This window comes from Lutra lutra, chromosome 10 (assembly GCF_902655055.1).
Source record: "Lutra lutra chromosome 10, mLutLut1.2, whole genome shotgun sequence".
In the NCBI taxonomy this organism is placed as follows: domain Eukaryota; kingdom Metazoa; phylum Chordata; class Mammalia; order Carnivora; family Mustelidae; genus Lutra; species Lutra lutra.
The window spans coordinates 19,767,187-19,786,743 of NC_062287.1; the positions used below are offsets into that span (position 1 = coordinate 19,767,187).

Sequence of the window (19,557 nt, forward strand, 5' to 3'; positions counted from 1 at the left end):
CCCATGTTGCATCTCCTCTCCCTCATATCAGGGAGATCATATGATAGTTGTCTTTCTCCAATTGACATATTTCGCTAAGCATGATACCCTCTAGTTCCATCCACATCGTCGCAAATGGCAAGATTTCATTTCTTTTGATGGCTGCATAGTATTCCATTGTGTATATATACCACATCTTCTTTATCCATTCGCCTGTTGATGGACATCTAGGTTCTTTCCATAGTTTGGCTATTGTAGACATTGCTGCTATAAACATTCGGGTGCACGTGTCCCTTCAGATCACTACGTTTGTATCTTTAGGGTAAATGCCCAGCAGTGCAATTGCTGGGTCATAGGGTAGTTCTATTTTCAACATTTTGAGGAACCTCCATGCTGTTTTCCAGAGTGGTTGCACCAGCTTGCATTCCCACCAACAGTGTAGGAGGGTTCCCCTTTCTCCCCATCCTCGCCAGCATCTGTCATTTCCTGACTTGTTAATTTTAGCCATTCTGACTGGTTGAATTATTTTCTTTGTAACAGTTTTCTCCTGTGTTCACAGATCCCTTTGAGAGGAATGGCTTCTGGAAATGCTTCTTTTGTGACTGAATTCATTCTTGTGGGGCTAACAGACCTACCAGATCTCCAGCTCCCTCTGTTCTGCCTGTTTCTAGTCACTTACATGGTCACTGTGTTGGGAAATTTGGGTTTGGTGACCCTAATCAAGCTGAATTCACATCTGCACACCCCCATGTACTTTTTCCTCTTCAATTTGTCCTTCATAGACCTCTGTTATTCTTCTGTGTTTACACCCAAAATGCTGATTAACTTCACATCAAAGGAGAATATTATCTCCTACAGGGGATGCATGACCCAGCTTTACTTTTTCTGCTTTTTTGCTATTTCTGAAGCTTATGTGCTGACATCAATGGCCTATGATCGCTATGTGGCCATCTGTAACCCACTCTTATATAATGTTGCCATGTCCCCCAAAGTGTGTTCCATCCTTATGCTTGGTTCATACTTGGTGTCATTTTTGGATGCCATGACTCACACTGGATGCATGCTGAGACTGACCTTCTGTGATGCAAACACCATCAACCATTATTTATGTGATATCTTCCCTCTGCTCCAGCTCTCCTGCACCAGCACCTATGTGAATGAGCTGGTGGTTTTCATTTTAGAGGGTATCAATATCATTGTGCCCAGTGTTACCATCTTTGTCTCTTATGGTTTCATCCTGTCCAGCATCCTGCGCATCAGCTCCAGTGAGGGCAGGTCCAAAGCCTTCAGCACCTGCAGCTCCCACATAATTGCTGTTTCTCTCTTCTTTGGATCAGGTGCGTTTATGTATCTTCAACCATCTTCTGCTGGGTCTATGGATGAGGGGAAAATCTCCTCTGTCTTTTATACCAATGTGGTTCCCTTGATGAACCCTTTCATTTACAGCTTGAGAAACAAAGACATTAAATGTGCTGTGAGAAAAACTTTCAGCAAGAGACAGTTTTGATCAACAGTGTCTGTCTTTGTAGTTTGTTACACATGGGGAGATTCTGTGTGCTTAAATAAAATACTTGAAGTGGCAGTCTTCTTAATATTTTTTCCTAACACGTTAAAGGATATTTGAGTCTCACAATTTATTTTTACTCTTTATATTTTTTATATTATATTATATATTATATATATATTATATTATATTCTTTATATATATTTTATTCTTTATATTTTGTTTTCATCACCAATAGCAGAATATCTTCTCCACTTTTTTGTTCTCTTTATTTTTTTATTGTGTTATGTTAGCCACCATACAGTACATCATCAGTTTTTGATGTAGCATTCCAAGATTCATTGTTTGCCTGTAACACCCAGTACTCCTTGCAATAGGTGCCCTCTTTAATGCCCACAACCGGGCTCCCCATTCCCCAAACCCCCTCCCCTCTACAATCCTCAGTTTGTTTCTCAGAGTCCATAGTCTCTCATGGTTCATCTCCCGTTTTGACACCCCCACACTTTTCACTTCCTTCTCCTAATTTAATAGTAGCATTACATAATAAACATGTTGTTTCCTTTTTCCCATTTTCATTTTGAAATTACTTTTTCCTCTACAACATGAGGAATGGTCATCATTTTGGCAGACTTTTCTCTTTTACCTTTGTACAGTAAAACCAACACGTAACTGATCATTAAAAAAAATATTTTTATTGTATGGCTGGGTAAGTGAAACTCAGACTAGTTAGATTTACCTAAAGTCACACAGCTTTGTAAAGATTTAGTCTAATTATTAGCCTTATGATATCATGTCTACTATTGTTTGTAGTCTCTTTTGCTCTAATTTATTTATTTATTTATTTATTTATTTATTTATTTATTTTTAGTTTCAAGTTTTTATGTAGATTCCTGGTAGATAACATGCAGTGTCATATTAGTTTCAGGTGTAGAATTTCATGATTTGTCACATGCATCCAACACCCAGTGCTCATCACAACCAGTTTCCTCCTTAATTTCCATCTCTCATTGAACCTATCCTCCTGCCCACCTCCCCTCCAGCATCCTGTTTGTTGTCTTTTGTCAAGAATCTGTTTTATATTGCATGGGGCAGTGGGTGTAGTGCATAAACAATGAATCTTGGAACACTGAAAAAATAAAATAAATAAATTTTAGAATTAAAAAAAAAGAATCTGTTTTATGGTTTGCCTCCCTTTTTTCCTACCACATTCATTTGTTTTGTTTTTTAAATTCCATATATGTGTGAAATCATATGGTATTTGTCTTTCTCTGACTGACTTACGTCACTTAGCATAGTACTCTCTAGCTCCATGCACATCTTTGCTAAAGGGATGATTTCATTTTTTTTTATAGCTAACATTCCATTATATTTATACATGTGTATATGTATAGAGATATATATACTACATCTTCTTTTATCATTTCATCATTCAGTGGATATCTTGGCTCTTTCCATAATTTGGCTGTTGTTGATAATGCTGCTGTAAACATCGGTGTGCATGTATACCTTGAATCAGTATTTTTGTGTTCTAGGTAAATATCTCGTAGTGCAATTGCTGGATAATGGGTTAGTTCTACTTTTATCCTTTTGGGGAACCTCCATACTGTTTTCCACAGTAGCTGCACCAGTTTGCATTCTCACCAACAGTGTCAGAGGGTTTTTCTCTATCCTCATCCTCACCAACATCTGTTGTTTCCTGTGTTGTTGATTTTGTCCATTCTGACAGGTGTGAGGTGATAGCTCATTGTAATATTGATTTGTATTTCCCTGATGGTGAGTGATGTTGAGCATCTTGTCCTGTGTCTGTTAGTCATCTGTATGTCTTCCTTGGAAAAATGGATGCTGTTTAACTGAACTTTATAGAACACCAGTCAAGTTATTTAATTGGCTAATGAAACCCAACTGTGACAATTTCTTCTCTGGTATAGGATGTTGGATTATTTTTATTTTGAGGAAACACAAACAGATGACTACTTCAAAAATCTTAGTCCTTAATCAGGTGATAATTTAAATATTTCTAAGATAACTTTAATAATATTTATTAATTTACCTGTTTTCTAATTTCCACTCAAGATTTAGGTATTGTTAAATTTAGCATAACTGGTGTGTTGGCTTGTTTTTGTTTTAGATGTTTGGTATCCCTAAAACCTTGACTATGGTTTATTTATTCATTTTTAAAAATATAATTTTTTAAATTGAAGTATAGTTGACATACAATATTCTGTTAGTTTCATGCATAAAACATAGTGATCTGACATTTATATACATTATCAAATCCTTACCACAAAGTGTAGTTGCCATCTGTCACCATAGAGTCACTGACTTATGGTTTTAAATGATAGACATTAAGGAAGGCTTGTGATCTGATGAGCACTGGGTATTATATGCAACTAGTGAATCACTGAACACTACATTAAAAATTAATGATGTACTCTATGTTGGCTAACTGAACTCAGTTTAAAAAAATGACCTCTGACACCACATCCCCTAATCTCTATGTTGGCATGCTTTATTTTCATTTAACAAGTTCCATTTCTATAAAATAGTTGGTTTTCGTTGTAGTTTTTGTTTGTTCATTTCCTTTTACTTACTGTCTCTTTTGATGAAATTGTTTGCCTATTGAAACACGTGTGTCAATATGTAAATGTTCTATATTGATATTCAGGAACTGTTATAGACATTACAAAGATGCATCCATTTTGTTCATATTTTATCACTATTTGAGGTACCTAAAAGTATATGTTAACACTGGTCACTAATCTTCTTTTAAGAAGCCTCAAAGTTCAAATGCAATCTGCTTCAATTTCAAAAAGACTTTCAGAAATGGCAATTTTTTATTTCAGAAAGGATAAACTACCTTTTGAACTAAATTCCACTTTTCAAATGATTTGGGGGGAAGTTCATTAAAATTGTTATAAAAGTGAGAAACACAGTTTATTAAAGTTAAGATTTGCAAAGATCTTGTAAAAGCAACTTAGGTGACAGCTTTCTGATTAGTAGTTTAAACACAATGCATGTATAGGGACTTTTTTTTTAAAAAGCCAGAGAACCAAGTCAGGTGGGTCACACACACAATACAGAATATACTTTATGGTTTTTGCTTTTTGAGTTATGTGAATGGCTATAAAAGAAGGTATAAGAGGAAGTATGAGTCTATTGAAACTGTCACAGCTAGCAGTCAAGCAGGGAAGTCATGGGATTTATCTGTACCTATGTTCTAGGACAGAGCAGTCTCTCAATCAGTGTGAAAGCTTGGCTTTCTAAGCAATAACAAAAAATGATCCTCCTACTTCAGAACGGGAAGCAACATTGATTACATTCTGAATTTGTTTCATGTAAACTTTCTATACATGAGCTGCTGGTGTTGCTCAGACCAGGCTTGGAATAGGCATGATCAGGTTCATTGTGGTTCAGGTGTCATGAAAAGCAGAAGTACAAGGAGTTTTGAGTTCCATGTCCTTTTAATTGCTGAACCCCTATATTTATTGAACCTCATTCTCTACTCATCCTGACACTGCCTCCTTAAACACACACACTCACCCCTACACACAATGTTCTAGTTATATTTTACGAGACATTGATTATATGATATGGAACCCACTTTCAGGTAGATGGTTCCTGGTTCTAGCTCCTGAGAAGAAAGGGGCTGAGCAGGAAGTACTTGTGAATCTAGGAAAAGGAAATAGTTATCACTTTTAACGTTTGCTTGGAAACACACATACACATGTGCATGCACATATATACTGAGACACACACATGCACATTCGCTTGCAGGCGCGCGCGCACACACACACACACACACACACAGTGTTTTGTACCTCTGAGTACCTAGCAACGTGTGCATTGGGGTGTATGTCACAAATGTAAATAAGGCATTGGAAGGGAAGGATATCAATGAAGATCTTTTTTTTTATTTATTTTCAGTGTAACAGCATTCATTGTTTTTGCACCACACCCAGTGCTCCATGCAATCCATGCACTCTCTAATACCCACCACCTGGTTCCCCCAACCTCCCACCCCCCGCCCCTTCAAAACCCTCAGATTGTTTTTCAGAGTCCATAGCCTCTCATGGTTCACCTCCCCTTCCAATTTCCTTCAACTCTCTTCTCCTCTCCATCTCCCCTTGTCCTCCATGCTATTTGTTATGCTCCACAAATAAGTGAAACCATATGATAATTGACTCTCTCTGCTTGACTTATTTCACTCAGCATAATCTCTTCCAGTCCCGTCCATGTTGCTACAAAAGTTGGGTATTCATCCTTTCTGATGGAGGCATAATACTCTATCATGTATATGGACCACATCTTCCTTATCCATTTGTCTGTTGTAGGGCATCTTGGTTCTTTCCACAGTTTGGCGACCGTGGCCATTGCTGCTATAAACTTTGGGGTATAGATGGCCCTTCTTTTCACTACATCTGTATCTTTGGGGTAAATGCCCAGTAGTGCAATTGCCGGGTCATAGGGAAGCTCTATTTTCAATTTCTTGAGGAACCTCCACACTGTTTTCCAAAGTGGCTGCACCAACTTGCATTCCCACCAACAGTGTAAGAGGATTCCCCTTTCTCCACATCCTCTCCAACACATGTTGTTTCCTGTCTTGCTAATTTTGGCCATTCTAACTGGTGTAAGGTGGTATCTCAATGTGGTTTTAATTTGAATCTCCCTGATGGCTAGTGATGATGAACATTTTTTCATGTGTCTGATAGCCATTTGTATGTCTTCATTGGAGAAGTGTCTGTTCATATCTTCTGCCTATTTTTTGACATGATTATCTGTTTTGTGTGTGTTGAGTTTGAGGAGTTCTTTATAGATCTTGGATATTAGCCCTTTGTACTGTCATTTGCAAATATCTTCTCCCATTGTTTCCCTTCTCTTAGGAGACATATTTAGTAAGAGATTGGTACAGCTGATGTCAAGGAGATTACTGCCTGTATTCTCCTCTAGCATCTAGTGGGTTTCCTGTCTCACATTTAGGTCTTTAGTCCAACTATGGACTCTGAAATACAATCTGAGGGGTCTGAAGGGGCAGGTGGTGGGAGGTTGGGGGAACCAGGTGGTGGGTATTAGGGAGGGCATGGATTGCATGGAGCACTGGGTGTGGTGCAAAAACAATGAATACTGTTATGCTGAAAATAAATTTAAAAAATTAAGAAAAATAAACTATTGCAATGTCCTCAAAATAAAACCCTTCTGCACAGCAAAGGAAACAATCAACAAAACTAAAAAGCAACCTTCAGATGAAAGAAGATGTTTGCAAATGACATATTTGATCAAAGGTTAGAATCCAGAATGTATAAAGAATTTACAAGTCTCAACACTCAAAAAAGAAATAATCCAGTTAAAAGATCAACAGAAGGCATGAATAGACATTTCTCAAAAAAAAAAAAAAAATACAGATGGCCAACAGAAATGAAAAAATGTTCATCACTTATCATTATGGAAATGCAAATCAAAGCTATAATGGATATCACCTCACACAAGCCACAGTGGCTAAAATTAACAACACAGGAAACAACGATGTTGGCAAAGATAAGGATATAGGGGAACCCTCTTACACCACTGATGCGAATGCAAACTGGTGCAGCCACTCTGGAAAACAGTATGGAAGTGCCTCAGAAAGTCTAAAATAGAACAGCCCTAGGATTCAGCAATTGCACTACTAGGTATTTGCCTACAAGATACAAAAATCCTGATTCAAAGGGATACATGAACCCCAATATTTATAGCAGCATTATCAACAATATCCAAATTATGGAAAGAGCCCAAATATCCCTTGGATGATGAAATGATCGAGAAATGTGGTATAGATATACAATGGAATATTCCTCAGCTACAAAAAGAAGAAGGAGAAGGAGAAGAGAATGAAATCTTGCCATTTGCAATGTCTTGGAAGGACCCAGAGACTATTATGCTAAGTGAAATATGTCAATAAGAGAAAAATCAACACCATATGATTTCACTCATGTGTGGAATTTAAGAAGCAAGACAAATGAACATGAGGGGGGAAAAAGAGAGAGGAAACCAAAAGACAGATTCTTAACTATGGGGAACAAATTGATTTTTACCAGAGGGGAGCTGACTGGGAGATGGATTAAATAGGTGATGGGGATTAAGGAGGGCACTTGCTATGAGCACTGGGTGTTCTATGGAAGTGATAAATCATTAAATTCTACACCTGAAATTAATATTACACTGTGTGTTAACTAGTGTTAACTAGGATTTTTTTTTAATGTGGAGGAAATAAAGAAAAGACTTTACTGAGAACATAGAAAGGTTTGAAAATGATATTATATAATATGTTATGAGAACTATCTTCCCTTTATAGTAACCTAAACATATATAAATAACATACTATAGACCTATACAATGGGGTTCGCAGGGACATTGCTCCTCCCCACAAACACTGGTGGAAATACCTCAGTGAGTGTAATAAAAGCATTGTGTCTGCTGCTGCCTTCTTCTGTGTGAGCCATGCTGTACATGGAAGTCTGTTCCCTTTACCTGAGTCTTGGCTTTTTGATTACATTAATATTTAGCTTAAATCCAGGTAGAATCCAAGGTTTTCAACCAAAATTTATTGTGAAAGTTAGCATACATACATATATCCAAGCCTACAAAATACACTTCAACCATTATTATGACTGAACAGCTTACAGTGACCACACAGACCTAAGAACAGACTATTCCGGGTCCCAGAGCCCCCTGTGTGCCCCTAGTCCTCCCATTCTCTACCTCCATACTGACACAATCATGCCCCAGCTTTTGTTCACAGCTTCATCACTTAAGTGCACCCTCATAGTATTCCATGTCCAGCCAGAAAAAGGATGAAGAGAATGTAGAAGTGATTATTATAGTCTATCCTTATGTGTTTCCATATATTGCAAAAGCCAGTATAAAATAAGAATATATTCACACATTCTAAATTAGGATAGAGCTTCCAAATGTAAAGTGGAAAAGATACTTTCCTCACATATTGCTTAGTTTAGCATGTTGCTTTTATTTGTGTTCTGAGACTTTTTATTCACTGAAAACATTTCCATGATTCACGGATATTTAACAGTACACTACATTAATAACAATAATATGCTGATATATTTAGAATCCAACCCAAGTCCTAGTCTCAGCTCTACCACTCACAAGTTGTAATTTGAGACAAACCATGAACACATCTGAGCATCAGTTTCATCATCTATGAAATGAAAACTAAGCTCCCTCTCCTCTTTATCTCACACCATTTCCCCTTGAAATACATAAACTGACAGATGTGACAGAGTAGAAAAACTAAAACATTAAGAGCAACTGAAACACCCTGCACATCTCAATATTAATATTTGAATGGGTTATTTTAACTTCCTGTCAGAGAGAGCCTTTCAACAGCCCCTTCCTGTGATGCCACCAGCAATCCCACTTCCTGAGGAAGATAAGAGTCTCTCCCTCAGAAAGTAAAACTTCACACTGAGTATGATTTTCGTGTTTAAATCTACATCTTTTATACAACTAAGCTCTGCAGATAAACCAACTTCTTCTACCTGCTGGTCAGCTAATAAGACAGTGGAATGTCCCAGTGCATGAGACAAAAGCCAAGTATGCCAGACTCAGGGAAAAATACCACATCTGTCCCCCAGCATGGACATCAATTAAAAAAAAACCAATTTTAAGAAGAAATTTTGATTATACAATGTTTACCTTAGATTATACAATGTTTACCTTACAATATACAAAGTCTACTCTGTTGCATTAAGAAAATCTAGTTTTATATCTTTTCCTTCCTATGCCTATGTGTATTTGTGACATACACCACAATGCCACATGTTGCTAGGTACTCAGAGGTAAAAAACACTGTGTGTGTGTGTGTGTGTGTGTGTGTGTGTGTGTGTGCCTGCAGTTGAATGTTCATTTGTGTGTTAGTACATATGTGCATGCATGTGTGTATGTGTGTTTCCAAGCAAATGATAGAAGCAATAAACATTTCTTCTCCTAGATTCACAAGTACTTCGTGCTCAGCCCCCTGAACTATCTACCTGAACATGGGTTCCATACCATTCAATGGCGATGATCTCATAAAATATTACTTGAACACTATGTATGTGCATGAGTGTGTGTTTGTGTGTTTAAGGAGGCAGTGTCAGGAGGAGTGGAAAACGAGATTCAATACAGCTAGGGGTTTAGCAATTAAAAAGACATGGAATTCAGAACCTCTTGTACTTCTGCTTTTCATGACACCTGAACCACAGTGAACCTGATCATGCCTACTCCAAACCTGGTCTGAGCAACACCAGCAGCTCATGTATGGAGAGTTTACATGAAACAAATGCAAAATGTAATCAACTTTGCTTCCAGTTCTGAAGTAGGAGGATCATTTTTTGTTATTGCTCAGAAAGTCCAAGCTTTCACACTGATTCAGAGGCAGCTCTGTCTTAGGACATAGGTACAGACAAATCCCATGACTTCCCTGCTTGACTCTTCGCTGTGACAATTTCAATAGACTCATACTTCCTCTCATAAATTCTTTTATAGCCATTCACATAACACAAAAAAAGAAAAACCATAAGGGATACTCTATGTTGTGTGTGTAACACACCTGACTTCGTTTTCTACGTCTTTTAAAAAAAGTCCCAACACATGCATAGGGCTTAAACTACCAAACAGAAAACTATCAGCTAATTGCTTTTTACAAAAACTTTACGAATCTTAACTTTGGTAAACTGTTTATAACTTTTATAACAATTTTTAATGAGCTTTTCCTCAAATAACCTGAAAAAAATGGAAGTTAGCTTGAAAGGTAGTTTATACTTTCTGCAATAAAAACTAATTTCTGAAAGTCATCTGAAATTGAAGGAGATTGCATTTGTATTTTGAGGTTTCTCAAGTGAGAGGTTAATGACCAGGATTAACTCATATGTTTAGCTACCTCAAAGAGTGACAAAAAAATATAAAAAAGTGGATGTACCAATGTAGTGATCCGAAGGGGCACATGCACCCGAATGTTTATAGCAGCAATGTCCACAATAGCCAAACTATGGAAGGACCTAGATGTCTATCAACAGATGAATGGATAAAGAAGATGTGGTATATGTATACAATGGAATACTACGCAGCCATCAAAAGAAATGAAATCTTGCCATTTGCGACGATGTGGATGGAACTAGAGGGTATCATGCTTAGTGAAATAAGTCAATCACAGAAAGACAACTATCATATGATCTCCCTGATATGAGGAAGTGGAGCTGCAACGTGGGGGGTTTTGGGGCAGGATGGGATGGAGACAAACCATAAGAGACTCTTAATCTCACAAAACAAACTGAGGGTTGCTGGGGGGAGGGGGGAGGGAGAGGGTGGTGGGGTTATGGACATTGGGGAGGGTATGTGCTATGGTGAGTGCTATGAAGTTTGTAAACCTGGAGATTCACAGACCTGTACCCCTGGGGCTAATAATACATTATATGTTTATAAAAAAATTAAAAAAAATTTTAAAAAGTGGATGTACCTTTGCAATGTCTATAATGATTCCTGAAAAGCAGGCATCATTTATGTATTGACACACTTTTTTTGATAAGAAAAACAATTTCATCAAAACAGAAAGTAAGTAAAAGAAAACAAACAAAAATATAATAAAAATCAACTATTTGTATAAATGGAACTTGTTAAATTAAAATGCAAGCATGTTGATATGGAGATCAGGGGATGTGGTGCGAGAGGTCATTTTAAAACCATTAGTCAATAAATCTATGATGGCAGATTGTAACTAAATTTATCACAGTGAGCATTTGTAAATGTCAGATCTCTATGTTGTACATGTGAAACTAATAGAGTACTGTATGTCAACTATACTTCAGTGAAGATAAAATACAAAAATTAATAAATAAGCCATACTCAAGGGTTTAGTGATGCTAATCATTTAAAACAAAAACAAGACAACAAACCAGTGATGGTAAATTTCACAATACCTGAATCTTGACTGGAAATGAGAAAAGTGGTAAAATAATAAATACTATTAAAAGTTATCCTAGAAATAGTTAAATTATCAGTTGATTAAGGATTAATGGTTTTTCTGTTTTTATTTAAATTCTAGTTAGTTAACATAGAGTATAATATTGGTTTCAGGTATAGACTTTAGGATTAAAAGTTTTTAATGTAGTCAACTTGTGTTTTCTCAAAAGAAAAGTAATCTAACATCCTATTCCAGAAAAGAAATAGTTACAATCTGTTTTTTTCACCAAATGTTTCTTTCAATTTGTCATTGTGCTCCCAGCTGCAATTTCAGGGTTTTTGTACTTTAACATCCATATGGGAGTAGCACATGGAAGCCAAAAAAACAGGAGTGATTTAGTTGATTCCGGGTATTCCAGCCCTGTTAGTTTACCCATTTCAATATCAAATGACTTGCGCTTTTATCCTACTCAGAGAAATCCTGTGATCTCCATACTACATCAAGAGCCTTCCAGAAAAGATCACAGAAAGGGCTGCCTTTTTCCTAGCATTTCTAAATTCCTTCATCCTGACTTGAGTTTTGAATACCACACACTGTTTAATCTCCTGAAATTACCGTCCTCTCTACTCTTGGTCCCTCATGAATGTGGCCCCAAAACACTATTAATGCAGGATCATTGTGCATTGTGTTTTATCACAGCTGTATGGACAGTATGGGGGGAGCGGAATTGCAGTACTCTGAAGAGCAGAGACAAAGTCAGATGAAATGTGGTTCTAAATCTCAAAATCCTTTCCTCCAGACAGATTTCTTGTTCATTGTTCATGCGGTTTTTGGATCTTGGCCTAATGCTTGTTGCTGGGTTCCTATCTCTCCCATGCTCTCACCTCTGAATTACTAGTACTTGCAAACATCCTAGAATAATTTTTTTAAATTAATTTCCAGAAAAAGCTCCCTGTTGCACTAATCCTCTCTCAACCATCCTAACTTAATAGGACTTCTCTTTCACAAGAAAAAGAACTTTCAAACTATTTTCCTAACACAACCATTACCCTGAGGGATATTCATGTATAAGCCAACAAAGCACAGTCGATGCTCAAAATAAAAAAGTTTTCTTCTATTTCAGGATTAGTGAAATAAAAACAATAAAATGAAGGAAATAAAAAGTATATTTGAAAGAAGAGTAGACTGAAACCAGGAGGCTAACAGTTTATCTAAGTTTTTCCTTCATAAGCTATATGATTTTTTTTCTTTTTTTTTTTAATTTTTTAATTTTTTTCAGCATAACAGTATTCATTATTTTTGCACCACACCCAGTGCTCCATGCAATCCATGCACTCTCTAATACCCACCACCTGGTTCCCCCAACCTCCCACCCCCCGCCCCTTCAAAACCCTCAGATTGTTTTTCAGAGTCCATAGTCTCTCATGGTTCACCTCCCCTTCCAATTTCCCTCAACTCCCTTCTCCTCTCCATCTCCCCTTGTCCTCCATGCTATTTGTTATGCTCCACAAATAAGTGAAACCATATGATAATTGACTCTCTCTGCTTGACTTATTTCACTCAGCATAATCTCTTCCAGTCCCGTCCATGTTGCATAAGCTATATGATTTAATTCATTACCTTTTCTCAGTTTCTAGATCATGTCTACGCAGTAAATATATATTGATGCTCTGTTATGTGTCCTATGGGAAATATGATATCTCTGCCAAAAGGTGCTTAATAGCTAGAGGTGTTTATAAAGGTGTTTATAGCTAGAAAGTGGATTATATTTTATAGATATTATGGAACCTGCTGTATCTATGAAACATTGGCACTTCAAGGAGGCACATTATAGGCAAGTGGAAGGTGTAGACAGGACTACAGATAATGTGACTCATGATCCCAGTGTCACAGTATAGTCACCAGGTTTGAAACCCCCCAGTGGTACAATATCACCCTCCTGTTACTTCATGTGATCATTTGTAGAAACATTTACATATTTCCAGAAGAAATAAAATGAAATCCACAATGACAATGTAAAAAAACAAATAAATTTATTAGCTAATGTTATTCTTAAACAGGTAAAGTGGTAAAGAGGAGAAGACATTGTGAAAATGATACGGAAGGAAAAAATCTGTGTGTATAAAGTGTATATGTATATATGAAAACTTACTGTATATATTCCATTACTGTATGAATTGTAATTATTATTTTAATATTATATGTATAAAGTAGAATATCATTCAGTCTTAAAAAAGAAAGAAATTCTGCTATTTGTGACATATGATAAGCCTGGAGGACACGTTCCTAAGTAAAATAAACCAGATATAGAAAGACAGATACTATATGATCTCACTTATATATAGAATCTGGAAAAAAAAAAACCACAAACCAAAACACAGAAGAAGAAGGAGGAGGAAGAGGAGAAGGAGAATTTATCGTTTCAGAAAGTAGAATGATGATTGCTAGGGGCTTGGGGGAGGAGTTCCTGGGGAGTTATGATTTAATGGATCTAGAGTTTTAGTTTTGCAAGATGAAAGTATTTTGGAGATAAATGATGATGACCATGATGATGACTGCACAACAATATGAATGCATTTAATACCACTGAACTGTAAACTTGAAAATGGTTAAGATACTAAATCTTATGTGTATTTTATCACAATAAAAAAAAGTGAAAAAAGAAGAAAAAATTTCAAAAAGCAAAAAAATTGGAAAAAATTGCAAAGAATAGGGATCTCTGCTCTTTCGTGTCTGACACACAGCCTCATCTTCTGGTGCAGTGCCAGCTTCACCCCAAAGACAAGATGGTGAAAGTTGTAGGAAGTGGATTTGGACATACGGGCACTTAGTCACTAGGGCTGCTTTTACTTCTGGCAAAGTGGATGCTGTTGCAATCATTGATCCCTTCACTGATCTCAGCTACATAGTCCACATGTTCCAGTTTGACTCCACCCGTGGCAAATAACTGGTAAAGTCATGGCTGACAATGGGAAACTTGTCATCAGTGGAAAGCCCATCTCCATCTTCCAGAAGCAAGATCCTGCCCATATCAAATGGGGTGATGCTGGTGCTAAGTATGATGTAGAGCCCACTGGGGTCTTTGCCACTATGGAGAACACTGGGGCTTACTTGAAGGTGGGGTCAAGAGAGTCATTACCTCTGCCCTTCCCCCTGATGCTCTCATATTTCTGATGGGTGTGAAGCATGAGAAGTATAACAACTCCCTCAAGATTGTCAACAATGCCTCCTGCATCACCAACTGCTTGGCCTCTCTAGCCAAGGTCATCCATGATAACTTTGGCATCCTGGGGGGACTCATGACCACAGTCCATGCCATCATTGTCACCCTTAAGAAAGCCCCTCTGGGAAGTTGATGCCTCAGGGGCTACTGAGAACATTATCCTTGCTTCTGCCAGTGTGCCAAGACTGTAGGCAAGGTCATCCTTGGGCTGAATGTTAAGCTCACCTGCATGGCCTTCCATGTCTCCACCTCCAATGTGTCAGTCATGGATCTGAACTACTAACTGGAAAATCTGCCTAATACGAAGACATCAAGAAGTCGATGAAGCAGGCATCAGACGGCCCCCTCAAGGGCAATCTGGATGCCACTGAAGACCAGGTTGTCTCCTAGTACTTTTTCTTTTTAATTTTTAGTATTTTTAAAATTTCTTTTCAGTGTTCCAGAATTCACTGTTTATGCACCACACCCAGTGCTCCATGCAATACATGCCCTCCATAATACCCACCACCAGGCTCACCCAACCTCCCCCGCCCCACCCCTCCAAAACCCTTGGATTGTTTTTCAGAGTCCACAGTCTCTCATGGTTTGTCTACTCCTCCAATTTCCCCCAACTCACTACTCCCCTCCATCTTCCCATGTCCTCTGTGTTTTTTCTTATGCTCCACAAATAAGAAAACCATATGATAATTGACTCTCTCTGTTTGACTTATCTCACTTGGCATAATCTCCTCCAGTCCTGTTCATGTTGATACAAAAGTTGGGTATTCATCCTTTCTGATGGAGGCGTAATAGTCCATAGTATATATGGACCACATCTTCCTTATTATCTCCTAGTACTTTAACAGTGATGCTCACTCTGATACCATCCATGCTGAGGCTAGCATTATCCTCAATGACCTTTGTGTGAAGATCATTTCCTCGTATGAGAATGAATTTGGCTATAGAACCCAGTTGGTGGGTCATATGGTCCCTGGCCTCCAGGAGTAAGAGCCCTTTTGACCACCAGCACCAGTGAGAACAAGAGAAACAGAGAGGCCCTCAGCTGTTGGGGAGTCCCTGTTCAAACTCATCACCCAACACAATGAGAATCTCTCAACCTCTACATAGTTCCCTCCTCAGAACCCTGAAGCAGGGAGTGGAGTTGGGGAGCCCGACCTCTGATGTACCAACAACAGAGTATACTGTACCCAGTCAAAAAAAATGGAAATAAATTAACAGGTGATTAAAATTTCCTTCACCATGATAACAAAGGCCTCAATACCACCTAACCTATTTTGATGAAAGGAACAGAATATACCAGTCCTATAACTACATGCAAACACATTAATCCTGATCAAATCACTCTCCTACTCTGGATTTTTCTCAGAGCGTTTAATGTCTTTGTTTTCTAGCTGTAAATGAAGGGGTCCACCAAGGGAAACATACTGGTGTAAAACACAGAGGACATTTTCCCCTCATTCATAGTCCCAGCAAAAGATGCTTGAAGACACATAAACACAACCTGATCCAAAGAACAGAGAAACAGCTATTATGAAGGAACTGTACATGCTAAAGGTTTTGGGCCTGCCCTCGCTGAAGATGATGCACAGGATGCTGGATAGGATGAAACCATAAGACACAAAGATGATGTCCCTGGGCACAATGATATTGATGCCCACCACAATGAAAACCACAAGCTCATTCATGTAGGTGCTGGTGCAGGAGAGCTGGAGCAGAGGGAAGATATCACACAAATAATGGTTGATGGTGTTTGCATCACAGAAGGTCAGTCTCAGATTGCATCCTGTGTGAGCCGTGGCATCCAAAAATGCCATCAAATATGAACCAAGCAAAAGACTGGAACATACTTTAGGGGACATTGCAACATTATATAAGAATGTGTTACAGATGGCTACATAGTGATGATAGGACATTGATGTCAGCACATAAGCTTCAGAGGCACCAAAAACAACAACAACAACAACAACAACAACAACAACAACAAACCATCAAAAGTAAAGCTGGGTCATGCATCCTCTGTAGGAGATAATATTCATCTTCGATGTGAAGTTAATCAGCATTTTGGGTGTAAACACAGAAGAATAACAGAGGTCTATGAAGGACAAATTGAAGAGGAAAAAATACATGGGTTGTGGAGGTGTGAGTTCAGCCCAATTAGAGTTATCAAGCCCCAATTTCCCAACACAGTGACCATGTAGGTGACTAGAAACAGGCAGAACAGGGGAAGCTGGAGATCTGGTAGGTCTGTTAGCCCCACCAGAATGAATTCAGTCACAAAGGAAGCATTTGCAGGAGGCATTCTTCTCCCAGGGAATCTGTGCACACAGGAGGAAAAGTTCCACAGAGAACCACTCAACATTTCCCACCATATCTCCTCTCACAGAAATTGGGTTCACACTGGGAATATCTGAGACTAGCCCACATTGGACCATAAAAATGCTTAACTATTAGCATAAATCTAGTTGCTTGGATATTCCCTCATTAGAGTGTTTATAAGTGTATAAACAAAGATATTCAAAACTTAACCTAAAGTATGAAGGCCAACACTTCCATATGCCAACAGGACCACTGTAGAAACCAAAGGTTAAGTGAGAAGATTGGACCAGGAGAAATCACCTTCTCTCATTTCATTTCATTGACCACATGAGCCCTCCCCTAACCAGTAACATGGAGGCAGCAACCCCACTAACCCATTGTTGGCCTCTAATGGGAATTAGACTTGGTGTGGTGGGAATGAAGAACATTGTTTTAACCCAAAAATAAAAGACCAGAGTCTAGGAGAGTTTGAGTTCCTGCCCCATGTCACAGAGTAAAACCTATAAATATAAAGAATGAGAGTTCCATCCATAGAATTTATCAATAAATTGCATCTTGAAATCTAATGTCTCTGAACCTTCCCTCACCATGACCCTCCCTTCACATGAGTCTGAGGACTACAAAACTGGAGAGTGGCATATCTTAGATCCCTGGATGTTCATCACAAAAGGAAGTCATGAATATAAATGGAATTCAGAAAATCACCCCCCTTCAGCAAGAATACTTTAGTGTTTCCTTACCAGTATTATCCCTGTGGTCCTGAAAGGGCAGATTTTGTCTCCTTAGCTTTGCTCCCTTCGATTTGATGGGGATTAACCCAAATGTAATTTATGATAAGCACTGGAAATCCTTTTGAACCAAAGATAACAGTTTCTGAAATAAACAGCCTTTATTACTGTAATTTTTGCCACTTGGTAAATCACAGAAGACTTAAGTTGAGGGCAGTGATATAATATCTTCAGTTCTGAACAGGGCAGAAGCTTGCTCAGTCTCTTATGCAGAGAATGGTTTCTTTCTTTCTTCTTTTTTTTTTAAATTTCTTTTCAGTGTAACAGTATTCATTGTTTTAGCACCACACCCAGTGCTCCATGCAATCCGTGCCCTCTACAATACCCACCACCTCGTTCCCCCAACCTCCCACCCCCCCCCGCCCCTTCAAAACCCTCAGATTGTTTTTCAGAGTCCATAGTCTCTCATGGTTCACCTCCCCTTCCAATTTCCCTCAACTCCCTTCTCCTCTCTAACTCCCCTTGTCCTCCATGCTATTTGTTATGCTCCACAAATAAGTGAAACCATATGATAATTGACTCTCTCTGCTTGACTTATTTCACTCAGCATAATCTCTTCCAGTCCTGTCCATGTTGCTACAAAAGTTGGGTATTCATCCTTTCTGATGGAGGCATAATACTCCATGGTGTATATGGACCACATCTCAGGGAATGGTTTCTGATGTAATATGTAATAGGGCTTGAGGGGATTGTATTTACACAATTGACCACAATGTGCCTCTATTTCCTTAGGAACTCAAAATTTTACTCAAGACTTCCCTCCACTGTAGGGATTAGACATCTCCCAAAGAGGAACCAAAAATAAATTCTTATTTCCCATTCAGCAACATGGCAGGAGAGGAAGATCTAGACCCTATGACCCACATCAACAGTGATTCTGCAATATTTCCTGTACAGATTCCCTTTGTAAAAATCCAGATAGTAGTTAAGGTAATCCTGCTCCCAGTTAAAGCATGAATGTAGTCATATTGGAACTGCCAGGGATATCCTAGATATCCTGTTGTTGTAACACTTTTCCTTGCATAACACCTTCAAATTGGGACAAAACCCCACAGTGGCTGGCTTCTCCTGGGGAGGAAAAGAAGTACATCATGTGTCCAATGTCCCAACTTTTATTAGGTGTGCCATGTCAGAAAACAGAGAGAAAATAAGGCACAGCATACTCCAGCTGTCCAGAGAGATAGACAAAAAAGATGGTGTTTAGGCTGGAAGTCACCAGAGTTCCTCACCCAGGCTCAGGATAGAGCAAGCCATTGAAAACCCCTTTTCTACAGCTTCACTAGGGTGAGGGGAAAATGTGTACCACACATATAATAACATACCTTATCTGTGAGCTCCCTGAGGAACAGACTTCAGTCTCACTTGTTCTAGAACACAGATGCAACTCCAAATACAATGAATGCCTGGGTGCAGGGGGGACATTTAAGAACATTCTTGAGTCCAAGGCAAGACTGTGAATACTAGGACAGATGACTGATTTGTCTAATGTGCAGACACCAATGCAGAGAGTCAATGAGAATGGAGACAAGTTGAAATGCTTTTCAAAAAGGAACAAGAGAAATTTCCACAAACTGACATTAATGAATAGAAAATATGTGATTTACCTAACTGAGAATTCATAATAACTGCCATAAAGATGCTCACTGGAGTCAAAGAACAATTCGCAAACCAAGAGAAAATGTCAACACAGTGTTAGAAAACTTAAAAGACTATTAAACAGGGCACATGAGTGGCTCAGTTGGTTAAGTGTCTGCTTTCAGCTCAGGTTGTGATGTCAAGGTCCTAGGATCCACCCTGCATCTGGCTCCCCACT

The 19,557-nt window shown here is 38.4% G+C and overlaps 1 protein-coding gene and 2 pseudogenes across 1 annotated transcript; 2 read left to right on the forward strand and 1 right to left on the reverse strand.

The window, feature by feature from the left end:
- Positions 1-544: 544 nt before the first annotated feature.
- Positions 545-1,486, forward strand: LOC125078871 (olfactory receptor 145-like). Its single transcript, XM_047692098.1, has one exon. It carries the CDS (start codon positions 554-556, stop codon positions 1,484-1,486), a length of 933 nt encoding a protein of 310 aa, XP_047548054.1. The 5' UTR covers positions 545-553.
- A 10,643-nt stretch (positions 1,487-12,129) lies between these two features.
- On the forward strand, positions 12,130-15,627 carry LOC125079674 (glyceraldehyde-3-phosphate dehydrogenase-like; annotated as a pseudogene).
- A 400-nt stretch (positions 15,628-16,027) lies between these two features.
- Positions 16,028-16,939, reverse strand: LOC125079137 (olfactory receptor 8B3-like; annotated as a pseudogene).
- Between the last annotated feature and the right edge of the window lie 2,618 nt (positions 16,940-19,557).

Coding starts and splice junctions, on each gene's coding strand:
- LOC125078871 (XM_047692098.1), top strand. CDS start 554: ATGGCTTCTGGAAATGCTTCTTTTGTGACTGAATTCATTCTTGTGGGG.